Below are 13415 nucleotides of genomic sequence, written 5' to 3' on the forward strand. Positions count from 1 at the left end.
TTGGAAAAATGCGCTAAATTAAAACACAGTGAATATGTAAAATTTAGCATAGAACACATTATCTAAATGACAAAACCGTGAATTTAAAACCTACTGAATATGCCTGAAATGATAAATCAGTGAAATTTAAACCCAGTGAAAATTGGTCATTTTACAGTAGTGTGTTGATCCTGTGGAGTGTCGGGCCATAAGTAGACAGATGGTCTTGGAAGTTGTGATGGAAGTTTAGATGAAAAAAAAAATGCTGAGGTTGTCAATATACATTGAAAAGAAAAGTAAAGCCAACAGAAACGGCATTTCCCCAAAGGACAACCAAGTATGGTAACAAACAATTAAACCAGGTAGAGACCTGTCACGAAGGAGAGATTTGTCCACAACTCTCACCTGTGAAATATTTATATTGTTCTGTTTATTTTAGTAAATCCACACGTCTTTATACTAATTGTAAACCTGTCACATTTGTATTCATATCCAGAGTATAATTCTACAGTTTCATTCAAATGCTAAGTGTAGTTGCTTACAGATAACATATTTTGTAAACCAGCATTGTCTTACCTACCCAAGTGTGGCATACTAGTATTTGGTAAACCACCATTGTGTTAGCTATGTAACTGTGGCATATTTTGTAAACCCTTATTCTAAATCTTTCACCTTGGCTAGGAGTGAGCAGCTTTTGTCGCAGTGGAGTTGACGAATAGATAGACTTCTTCCTCAATTATTGAAAAAGCTGGCCAAGGGTTCAAAAGCCACAACATGTAGAGCCTCTAACAACTGAAATATAGGATTCCTGACAAAAATGGGTATTACCAGTAGAAAAGTCATGCCTATGTCAAATGTTACGTATTGAATTATCCATAAGCAAATGACAAAGCATACATCTTTATTATTTATGTAAATTATCATGCGTTCAGCTCTGGGTACCAGCAGTCCAACTGATTGCTAGATCTTTCAATTTTATAGTTTCCTTTGCGGTACAAGTCTTTATCGAATCTTGTAAATGTAAATGCCATAGTTTTTGTCAGCATCTCATGAACAAAAACAGACAAAAACAATGGCATTCTTGAGGTCCATTCACAGTTGTAAACACACTTCAACTTTTGCAATTAACTATACAAAACTTAGGAACAAGACTTACAATTCATCTCACCTCACCATTCACTTATCACAACTCTGATTTGCACAGTGAACCAAGGGAATTATCAAAAGATCCTGAATGGCCTCAGGCAGTTGGCTGGAAAGAGCCATTCTGCTCCTACTGATCTTCATTAGTTTTTATTGGTCGAGCTAATCATATTAGGATAAATCCATACTTTCACTGTTGTATTTTATAAAACAGCTTAAATTGTATGTCATAGTGTTACTCAAATATTAAAATTTTCTTTATTAAGTTTTAAAAAATGAATAATCAGAGCCTATGTGGTAGTCTAATGTTGAGTATTTTATTCATTACCCACCCACTGAGTATTCAATTTTGATGACAACAATCATACAAGATAAAATCTTCCTTTTGTTATGAGTAAATAAATTAGTAATGAAAAAATGTTTAATAAATCTGATTATTAGTGGGAACTTATTAAATATTCTCAGTGAAATTTATACATGTACACAACAAAATAGATAAACAGTAAGCTACATTGTTCTCACCAAAACACTTCTTGTGATTTGAAACTGATTGGCCCTTTGAAATTGAGGGAGTCTCATCACGCACATATCCAGGCTTTTTGTTAACACTTGTAGCAAAGAACTTGCATTAAAATACAAGTATTTCATAGCAATTGACCCATGTAAACCCTTTTCCTTGAATTTTACAAAGTTGTTTTATGTGTCAAACTTCCATGAATTTATTTGAAAAAATATAGCTAGAAGTAATGGATTCTTATAGAAATAGTTTTTCAAAGAAAAATATTTGGTTAAAAACTAAAGTTGACAACTTGTGTTCAAATCACTACCTATCACTGATGAATCAAAATTGGTAATTAATTTGTTGCCACTATTTAAAGCACCACAAGTCAATCCACATGTTCTATGTGGGTCTCATGCAATGTATACAACAAATGGGAATAAGTGTCGCCAAATTCAAAAAAGGGTTGACTATGACACTTCAATTGAATGTGCGTGAATGGCCTCAAGTAATTAAAGAATGTCAGCACACATGTTGGCATGCCAACCAAGTCTTTTGATCAACTATGTAAAATATTGATAAAACTCAGTGGCAGTGAATATTCTTAAAATATTAAGTAAATGGTTTACAATTTATCTTTAGGCTGAAAAGGTATTAAAAGTTACATTTTCTGCTTTCAAGTTATTTATAATGATAAAGTTACAATTATTGTATAATGAGCAGGTTTTAATTCATAGACAACCGGCGATGTGATGAACCTTAGACTGGTCCTTGCCAGACGACTAGGGGTATTTACATCCATAGTTTGTTGATTGGTTTATTCTCCACTCTAGTAATAATGTCTCTAGTCAATTTTGCAATCTGATCATGCAAGTCTTTTATACTTTGGCTAGCATCGAGTGTTTCCCATCGATCTTCTCGTAGCAATCCATACATGTCAGCTACTCGTTTCTGAAAATCTGTTTGTTCGTAACGTTCCCCTCCAAAGTCTGCTCTTTTGGCCGCGTCTTCTGCGCCTATGGTGAGATACAACACAAGGTCAGGCTCCGGCAGTCCGCGGTCAGGTTGCTTGCACCATTCGATATCGAAACCTTCTTTCGCCGCGGTGAAAGCAACACCGGAATATGCATACCGATCCACAACTACTGTTGTGCCATCTTGAAGTAGTTTCCGCATTCTAGGGACGCTTTCCCATCTGTTCGCAGAGAATAGAAGGTGTATGGCATGGTCTTCTACCTCGGACTTTTTCTCCAAATATGAACCAATTAGTTGTCCGATAGACGAACTGCGTTCTGGAAATCGCCAAAGTTCTGCCGGTGTCCCGCCAGCTACAAGTGTATCAACCAGTTTCCGTGCCTGAGTAGACTTCCCACATCTGTCACACCCTTCTAACACGATTAAAGCACCTCTCCTCACGACTCCGTTCATAATTGCAAAAATAAACGACAGTCACTGGCAAATATTATTGAAAAAGGCGCCTCGCTAAACGTCTGCCATTGGTTTGTCGCCTCGACCAATCAGAGCGCTGTTCTTATGCGGTTCTTGTCCATATTTCCCACAGTGATCGCGCTCTCGATTGAGCTCTCGCGGATCATCGGTACGTCATTCTCACATACCACAACCATTTATGGCAACTAATATACCCTCTCTTGGAGTTGAGAGAGGCAAAACGTAAAAAAAACCTCAAGAACGGGCAAGAATGTCGTATGTCGACCAGTGGACAATATTGCGCACATTCTCCGTCGCAGAGACTATGGGTTTTTTATCGCTAAGCTAGGTAGTCGCCAAGGAACGTCCCACTAGTCTCTGCCTTGTTACCCACGATAAAGTACTAGTAAGATCGAATAATCCTAAAATATAAATCGTTGGAATTTCAATCGTAAATAAATAAAGCAACGAAAAACGAAAAGAAAAAAAAAACAAACAATGTAAATTATGCATTCTTATTGAAACTGTACGCTGCACTGTATGAAACCTCTTCTTGCACGTTGTATTTCGCATACTCTTACTGTAATTCCCAATATTTTTCACATTCCTGATCCCAGACATCGAACTATTCATAACCCTTCAACATTTACAAGTCAGTGTTTTTAATCCAGACCTAACCAGAAACTATTTTAAGTTCAACATCTTTCTGTGTTAACGTGTTGATCCACAATTTATTGTTTCAAAATGATACACACAATACGATAGATGGTATAGTGTATTTTGAAACATTAAAAAATGTATTCACATTAGTTAATTATCAGCCGCGCCGATTTTCAGAATCACGTGACGCTAAAACAAACACAATGTTCACAAAATATTAATAATAGAAAAGTACAAGTCAAGGGCTTTCCAAACATATATAGATTGTATAGGTTCTTGTAAAATTTATTCCGATTATAGATGTTTACATTTTTCATGCCAAAAAACTATCCCGCTACCTTAATTACGTGAAATTAGGTAAATAAGTACATGTATCACTTATTTACTAGTAGAAACGTATCAACGTGAATGCGACGCTTCCAAAAAATCTAACAATTATGTACAAAATGGGCAAGATGTTCAGGAATCACAAGATCTATTTTTTTGCTATGTTGATATAATGTGCGATATATGGCAATGAAAGGTTTATTTGATCATGATAGTTAACTATACTGTGAAATACTTTATTTCAGCTTGGAATTTATTTTCGCTATTTTCGCTGAAGGTGTGATTCAGTGAAAATAAAATCCAGTGAATATATCCTTTGTCCTATATTTCACATTCAACTCATCACAACTCAGTGATAATAAATTCCATAAAAAAACACCAAAAAACCTATTCAGCGAAAATTAATTCCAGAGGGGTGACTTTTTTCATATACATTTGTTTCAACGGAGCAGGTTTTCCTGAAAATCCGTTTCAGGGATGGATTTTTTAAGGATTTTGTCTCTCGGATGTATATGAAACACGTCATACCAATGAGAATTCAACAGCCACATGACACTGAAGATCCACTTCAGCTAATTAAATATCTTGGACTGCAAGACAATTTGGTAGTGGTACTAATTTGGTAATAACCCAGGGCGGGCACTACAACAAGTCAGACTTGGTACCCATGCTGACGTATAGCTTTTTAAAAAATCCTCTAAACACGTACCTATTTTTGTGAAATTATTATTCAAGTGCAGAAACTTAAAATAGATACCCTATATACATACTAAAATCATACTGTTTCCAAGTTGAGGTAACATGAATTCATGAGATTCCTTTTTTCACACTTTATTCATATATTTTAAAATATTCGACCCTAAAGACGGTACACGCGTCAAATAGCTAAATAACACCCCTTTTGCACAATAACTATGTGAGTATAAGCAGAACTGCGCAAAAATATACGAAAACAGGAGCGGATCAAGGAATTTTCTAAAGAAAGGGGCTCCAACATTTTCAATATAATAATTGACCTATAGAGGGCGCGTTATACCCCGCTGGCCATTAAAGTCAAATTGTACTCAGTGGAATACCACTGGATCTGATTGTCATGTAAATCTGATAGTTATACTACCCCTCCTCGTAGATTAACGGGAAATATCGGCTCCTTTTGGAGCCTCGGTCTGGTAAAAGTCCGAGGCGCGCAGTCAAAACATATGGAATGAGTGGAAAGAGCAACGTAATGTTAAAGTTGAGTATGATAAATCTGATGAAGAAGTGTATCATTTGGTTCCGTCTCTGGATGAAAATTTAGTCCAGAAGGAATTTGATTTCTGGCTATGTAAATTTGCCATTGAATGTCGGAGACAAGATGGCCAACAGTATCCGCCAGACTCATTAAGACAAATGTTCTGTGCCATTTACCGCTATCTGCGCAATGATTGTAACCGCCCTGACGTAAATTTTATGGACCAGGGCAACCACGACTTCTTAGCTTTCAGAAATACGCTGGATGGTGTCATGGAGACACTCTCTCGCTCTGGTATTGGTATCCGAAAAAAACAAGCCGAGCCATTTTCGCTAAATGATGAAGAAAAGCTATGGGCACACGCGTTTGGTACAAATACCGCATTAGACATGAGCTATGCAACCTATTTTTACATGTGTAAAATATTTGGACTGCGTGCCGCTGATGAACATTCAACACTAACGGTGGACCAACTCACCATGCACAGCGACGATATGAGGGGAGTACATGGTATTCCAGGAAAAACCATCGAAAACTGACCAGGGAGGATTCTACCGCAAACCAGGGCAAAAATTTAAGAGTATTAAACACTACGCGCAACCAGAAAACTCGCGCCGTGTTGTAAACTTATTTCGGACATATCTGTCATATATCCCAAACAGCGGGCCATTCTATAGAAGACCACTGAAGTCAAAGAATGGCGAAATAAAGTTCTCTGCACAAAAGCTTGGTGTTCATACATTGCAGGGATACAGTAAGCAGATGACTGATCTCGCTGGGATAAAAGGTTATCATACTGGGCATTCAGGAAAGGTACGTATTAGAATTTGCACTTTAGTAATGCAATGTTCGATTTCCCCGCTGACGAGAAATAGTCATAACTTTATGTCGAAAATAATCACTACTCGTTAACTCCATTTTTTCATGCAAACTGTTTGGTGGAATACCATTTAAATATTATATTCACTGGCACGATATGTGTGATTCATTTCACGCGATAAAGATTTAATGCAAACGGCTTTGGCGTGTTTTAAAAAAGCTGAACGATTGAACGTACTATAACAATATATTGATATTTTACATTGCTATGAGGTGGACTGTTACAAGCTATCGTACTTTCATATTGATACATTGTATTTTATTTTAATTAAACAGGTTACACAGGCAACCACGCTGTTCCGGCTAAATTTCGACGAGCAGCTAATAGCAGAAAGAACGGGTCACTCCAGTCTAGCAATTAGAAGCTACGAGCGACGAGCAGACGAAAGCGGTGCCAGACGCATTGCAGCCACCCAAACCGAAAACTGCGAAAGCGAAAACGCATGACATATCCACCACCCCAACAGACGAGGACAAATCTAATACCACTGTCATAACCGATTCTTCCCAAGTGTCCGTGAATTTTGTAAAAGGAAATATGAAACTTGAAATACGTTTTTAAAATGTATCGTATAATCGTCATTGCGTATTTAAATAATTAAATGAAAATTCCACCTTGTTCTTTGTTTTCATTCAGTGGCCACCTGTTATGTTAATCAGCTTTCCACTCCTGTTGTGCTCATGAATATTTAAATTCATTCATTATTAACAGTCCCGGCTTGTTAATCTATTGATAAAACAGTACCGTTAACAAGAATGCATAATTAACTAGGTTGAAACTGTCCGCTAACGAAAGTAAGAAACATAGAACAATGGGGACAAGACAAAAAGTAGTATAACTTTTATTGAGGATCCATTGCAGATAACTTTGATGTTTGGTTTGCGATTGTATCTTAACAAATCATGTGGTTCGATTTTGTTGTGAAAAAAATATGGTTTTCATTGTTTGTATATATCGGCAAATACTGCGATGTTTGATATGAGGGGTATTCTTTTTATGAAAAGTGATAATGTATTTTCGCAATAGCAAAAAAAAAAAAGATGCTAAAAAATACCCGTTAAATGGTGAACCATTAGAATTGCTTTGGGTGGTGACAAAAAAAAACGATGTCAAGCATAGGTTTTTCCTTTCACTTTGATTTGTGTTATTTTTTTCAATGATGACTTCGCTGTATTTTTTATTTTCCCTGTATTTAGTTTATTTTTCCATAATAAATAGACCCAGCATGATTTGTTTCATGATTTTTTCTGTGTAGTGTTTGTTTTCAATTCTGTCAACACCCCATAGTTTCTAATGGTCCACCCTATCCGTATAGTCTCGTCAACCCTCTCTATATATGATACATGTTTTTTACATTTATTTCCTCGGCCTTTGGCTCTTTGACTATCATTATCACAATTTTTCATCGGAACATCTCTCAAAATTTTGATGGTGGTCTTTGACCGTAGCTGTATTTACATCATTGTACGTAAAACATACACTCACAATTTAGACAAAAGAGACATGATTAATATTACTGATGTGGCGAGAATGAATGTATTAAGATGTCTGTTCTATGTAATGTATGCAAACTTAGAGTTCTGAAGTATGTCTAAAGGAACATTTCAGTTAATTCGTCACTGTGAAAGTGGAGGTGCAACTTATATATATCCAACTTTGGGGCAGATCTGTAAATGAAATCAGAAACAAACTGATGCTTTAGAAAACTTCCTGAAAAATATGTGCGATTGTCTTGACTTTAACAAAACAACAAATTATACTAATACCAACATTTTCGTTTTGGTTTTAATTGACCGGAAGTGTGGCCTTTTTTTTTCAAAAGATAACAAGTTTCTTGGTTATGGTCACTCCATTATGTAATCATACGACAACATTGATAGCATTGGTAATAGTGTTCATATATACATTTTACTTAAAGTAAAATAATATTCATTGTCACGTAAATATTGGATAATTAATATGCATGTATTGCAACCAAACACATTTTTGGTCTGCGCATTATCCCAGAGCGTCTATATACCAAGGCTAATTTATATGTTAATTAATACGGATTTCAACCAAAAACTAATCAGGTCTGAGCATTATCCGAGAGCATCCATGAAATATGCATTTCTGGGCAAATGTTTTTCTGTTTTATTGTACTTTTGATCTATGTCCATTCTTAGGATACGACTTCAATAAAGACTACTATTGTTATATATTACACATACAGACGCACTAACCGCAGAAACTTCAATTGTTTGCTTCGCACACGGGAGTCAAAACAATGCTGTGAAAGGTGGTCTGTCTTCTCTAAATTACGTACACATTCCATTGTTGCAGGAATTCTCGTGGAAGGGAACAATAACGGATTGAGTTTTGTAACGAGTGCCAGTATTTTATTTCAGCGAGATTCTACATTATTTCTCACCCAACCTTGTGTCTAATGTTACAATCCTCATTGAGCGTGGTTTGATGTTTACGACTATACCACATAGTTGTTGGATTTAACATTCACCTGTGCATTCACGTATTGTAAGTTGTGTACATTAGGTGAGTAACCTTGTGACACGTGGCACTTCCATGCTACATTACAGAATTTGTATGTAATGTGAAAAAAGGTATAAAAAAGGTATAAAAGTCACTTAAACTATAGACTAAGGTATCCAGAATTTATTTTAAAATTCAGTATTCCATATCTTGTTTTCGGGGTCCGTTATTTCATTATATTTTGGAAAGATACACGTAATTCTACAGTTGATCGCAGCCTTGTAAGTAGTTCAATGACCCCCCTCACCGAAACGCCTTACACTCCTATTACACCCCAGAAAACGGAAGGCACATGAGCTGCCATCTGTGACCGAATGCCGTTCGTATTGCGCCCTCAATCCGTTAAACACATTCAGCCATACAATTCGGGGGAGTTACACGCTTACACATTCTTCTAGTTATGTATCTTCTAATGATTTCCACGGTGGTTGACTGCAGAAAATAGCCTCACAGTGGGGATGTTGAATGCCGCCATGACGACGTTCTCATATAAGGAAATTTGACACCGCCTAGGACTGAAAGATAACATGATCTTTAATTTTATTTCACGACAAATTAAAAAGCAGAAATAAAATGATCGTAGTAATATGCAATGAATAAACTGTCAGGAGATCTTGGGTATCGGGCACATGTTTAGATCTCTTGTGCGGGGAAGTTGTAATTAGCATCGCTGTGAAACATTTCCCACATTCGCCCGCCCTCCCCCGGCGGTGGTAAACATTAATAGACGCATTATCTGAGAGGCTGATAACCCTATTCTATGACACGTTTCAGCTTCATTCAATCTTACATGTAAAGCTCCATAATTCAGTACACGTACGTTTTAAATGACGCAATCAACCATAACGGTGGGCGGAACCCTAAATAGCATGAACGCATATTATTTCATCATAAAACATCATGATGCTCTTATAAAAATGGACAACACAATTGAGCGATAATTAAAAATAAACCCATCCTTTTTTTGTATAATAGAACGTTCAATTACACACATACAGAGATACATCTGTTCCCCGCAAGCTCTGTGATTATTGTGGCATCACCATATCCGTATCACCCCCACTCTGGCGCCAACATTTATATAATGACGGCGTTCTTTAAATATGTGCCAAATTAATTACAGTTGTACGTTAGAAATTCCATTACAACTTGTTGTTATGTATTTAGAATGAGTACTGTGAGTTGTCCTGAAAACCACAGGGTCATGGAAGGTCATCGAGTACATTTACTCACACTGAGCAGTTCCTATAACGTGTGAAACCTGGAAGCTTTCTTTGAAAGGTGATTGAGTCAATATTGTGGTCGTCTTCTCAAAGTAATTGTCTTTTGAGAGTACATCAACGATAGTTCCTATTTCACTCGACCAACTGAATGCTCAATCACTGTCACTTAACGCTTATAAGCGGTAATCGTTATATGGAACAGAGTTGTGCTTAAAAGCTACGAAGTGACAGAATAACCCGAGTCATTATCAAATTAAGGTCTAATTAAAAAGGCCCTGATTGGTTCAAAGTTGGACAGTCACGTGACTTACATCTTTCCGTGGCAATGGCGGAGTGCAGCAGTAAGCGGTGTTCAACTTCTCGACACATAAAATTCTTCTATGTTGCGTTTGTCTTCCTGTTTTTAGTGACTCTGTTAGGATTTTATGCAACGTTCAGACACGTCGAAAATCTAAAGAGAAATCTTTTGACAGACTGTGTTTGTGGGGAACAAAAACAACAACCGTTTACTCTCACCAAAACCAGAGTTCCTGATGAAGTCCAGCAACACGGAAAAGGTGGCAATGGTGAAGACGAGAACAGGAGAGTAAAACGCGAATTGGATTGGAATAGTAGATCGGATTGGGCCTGGGTGTCGACTTATGCCAGAGTACCGGTGAGTGATTTCTTCCAGTTTCGTGCCAGGTTGCGACCCCGCTTGTGACAAGCAATATAATTAATCCCACAAATTAGTGCAACGTGTGGCCAGTCTATATTTGTCTGTTTTGTTTGTAAACATACCCGTTCAGTACCGTTGGTTTTACATCGTACAATACCAGTGAACATACGTGTTTGCGAAATCTAAGTAGCGTCATATTAACCGTACAGTTTATAGCTGTGGACAAGAGTATTATTTTACGTAATATTTATATTGCCCTAGTAGTTGGTTCATTGCGTCGAAACAGTGGCCTGTAATCCCGTGGCCAGTAGTCTGTATTTTATGGGCCCACTCAGGTATCACCAATTCATTCATTGAGCACGCCATACAATACAGCTGTCAAAGTTCAAGCCAAATAAATTTGTTGTAGAGGGGATGCTATTTTTTACGTATGTTTTATTAACGTTTGGGGGTATATTTAAAAATAAATGTCTTTTAAGAGCAGCCAACCGACGTACAAGAAATGTTTATTAAGAGTTTACAGTAGATCTAAAACATTTATTTCCATCACAAACTAGTCCAACATAGTTTTACCACATGGCAGCTGCAGATGTTCTCTTAGTTGATGTCAAGGTCCTGTCAACAAGCCAGGCAGAAAAGTCACTTCAGTATTTCTGTCAGCAGGAAAACCATTATCATCAGTTCAAACCAATTTTAATCCATTAATCCTCAACTGTTTAATTAAGAATGTCTTAATTGCAGTACAGTCTTTATCCCTTTTCATAACTGTACCCAGTCATTTACCGTAGTACATGTTCCCAGCCCACTTTAGGCAGTAAATGTTAATGGCTGTGAGTTGGGACTATTGTTCAACATTTCAATACAAGAGTATGATAATTTTCTCATCTGTATTGTCCTCTGCCAGGGCAAAATAATTTAGGTTTGTTCAAGCATAAGGCGCTTTTATCATTGTAATGAATGTGACACAAAGTGGTTTTCAGGGTGGCTCTCAGAGTATATCATTGGCTCTATTCTTAGAGTAATGATTGAACATCTACTATGATGATACATCCCTGGAGGGCTGAGGGAAAATTAATAGCTGTACACAGAGGGTGCATCTGTCATAAAGAAATGTCAAAATACTACAGGGCATACCAGTTGCTACAAATATATAATAGTTATTCTGAACCAGTGACCTTAAAATTCAACACTTGTAAAACGATGGAACACAACAGGTTATAAGTCAGGTTAAGTTTGTACACAGCAACTGTTAACTGTAATTCTGATTTACTGTGGAATATTTTTTGGATGGGGTTTAATTCTTTCTTTTAAATTCACTGATCTGTGAAGGTCTTTATTATATAATCTACTAGTAACTTTGTAAATTCTTTGGGTTTTAATTTAGTACATTTTGTAACCAGAATATGTGAGATATAAAACCAGAAAATAAACCTTACTTCCCAGTCGATTAATTACTGTTGCAAAAAGTTTTCAATTTTAAGGGAGGATGTATTGTTCTTGTTCCAATGACTTAACTGACCCTGAGAAAGTTTTGAAAGAAAAACAAAATAACAAAGTAACAAAATATTTATGAGAAAAGCAATTTCTAGAGTAACGTTCCAGAAAAAGTCATGCAAAAAACTAAGTGAAAGAAACAAAGTAAATGACTGTTTTTCTACCATCTCTCTATCCTAATAATCAATTTCTTTAGGTAAAAAATATGATGTAGTTTGTTACAGATTTTGTGAACTTTCATAGCACGTTGCACAATTTCAAAATGCTGTCCAACAACGTTAAATGCAAGCAAATAGAAAGTAAGGTTGTTAAACTAAACAGAGTTGAAGAATGGCATTTAAATTTTCTATTCAAGGAAGCAGCTACTCAATTTTATTTACCAGCACTTTTTAGAGACTTGACACATTTTTGTTATTAAAATGACCACTATAACATCAAAGCCACACCTGAATCCATAACTACACTAGTGTTAAATTTTTGTTTACTGAATACAATGGTTGATATTTGTATACAGTCACAACTCTAGTCTGAAGTACTCTAAACAGTTCTCATTTCAAGCTACAATGACGGACTACTTTTCAAAGTTGAGATTAAGTTTCAATCACTCTTATTTTAAAGGACAATATGGCAGGTTCTTATAAAGTTATTGACTTTCTGAAAGCTTGTCCAAGAGGTGTTCGAGGTGAGAGCATAATGTACAAAGAGAAAACAATGAAAAATTATTAAAATTTACAATATTGCAAGCTCCTTCAATAAATGAATAAATTGTTTTTGTTTATATTTTTGATGATATAAAATTAAATGTTTTTATTTAATATCTTCACCAGATTGACAAAAACTTGTTGTAAATTGTTGGCGATAATTATTTTTATAACACTTATAGTGACATTGTCTTTGTGCTGCACATGTCTAGATTTTTTTCTTTACCAACAATAATTTTGCCACACTGCGTTTTTCCTTTTAAAACAGAGTAGTAACAAAAGATCATTGTGCAGTAATGAGGTGGATTTTGAGTTTTGATATTAGAGAAATTGAACAAGACATCTAATCAAGTTTGATTCTAAAGATGTTCCTGGTCGATAGAGGAGATGTGGGTTATGCCCATATTTGTTAGCTTTGGTAGCCATTTTAAGTTTGATAACAATGCAAAAAAATGATTTAATACTTGAATAAAATCTATGAAATTCATATAGAAGAATGAAAATAAATATTGATACAATTTTTAAAAGTGGTAATTTAATCCTGTCTTGGGGTAGTGGTAAGAAAAAGATTGGCTCTAATTTATAAGTAAGGACAATTATAAAGAGAATATGAATGAATTAGAGGTATTTAATGTCCGTCAATTCCTTCTAGTTTCATAAACT

At 36.0% G+C, this 13415-nt stretch overlaps 2 protein-coding genes and 1 pseudogene across 2 annotated transcripts in view; 2 read left to right on the top strand and 1 right to left on the bottom strand.

Moving 5' to 3' along the window:
* Nucleotides 1-1077: 1077 nt before the first annotated feature.
* Nucleotides 1078-3378, bottom strand: LOC100369259 (thymidylate kinase-like). Its single transcript, XM_006811592.2, has one exon. The coding sequence runs from the start codon at nucleotides 3047-3049 to the stop codon at nucleotides 2414-2416; it is 636 nt and encodes a 211-aa protein (XP_006811655.1). The 5' UTR covers nucleotides 3050-3378; the 3' UTR covers nucleotides 1078-2413.
* A 1164-nt stretch (nucleotides 3379-4542) lies between these two features.
* On the top strand, nucleotides 4543-6593 carry LOC144361888 (zinc finger MYM-type protein 2-like; annotated as a pseudogene).
* Nucleotides 6594-10183: 3590 nt separating this feature from the next.
* Nucleotides 10184-13415, top strand: part of LOC100370714 (uncharacterized) — a 30529-nt gene continuing 27297 nt past the window's right edge. Inside the window, exon 1 of the mRNA XM_078010363.2 lies at nucleotides 10184-10554. Within this exon, the coding sequence (XP_077866489.1) occupies nucleotides 10225-10554 (330 nt within the window). The 5' untranslated portion in view covers nucleotides 10184-10224. The remainder of the gene's footprint in view (nucleotides 10555-13415) is intronic.

This window comes from Saccoglossus kowalevskii, chromosome 13, assembly GCF_978046115.1.
Source record: "Saccoglossus kowalevskii chromosome 13, keSacKowa6.1, whole genome shotgun sequence".
NCBI lineage: Eukaryota > Metazoa > Hemichordata > Enteropneusta > Harrimaniidae > Saccoglossus > Saccoglossus kowalevskii.

What these genes read in the sequence shown, in the direction of transcription:
- LOC100369259 (XM_006811592.2), bottom strand. Translation starts at nt 3,049, where the DNA reads ATGAACGGAGTCGTGAGGAGAGGTGCTTTAATCGTGTTAGAAGGGTGT.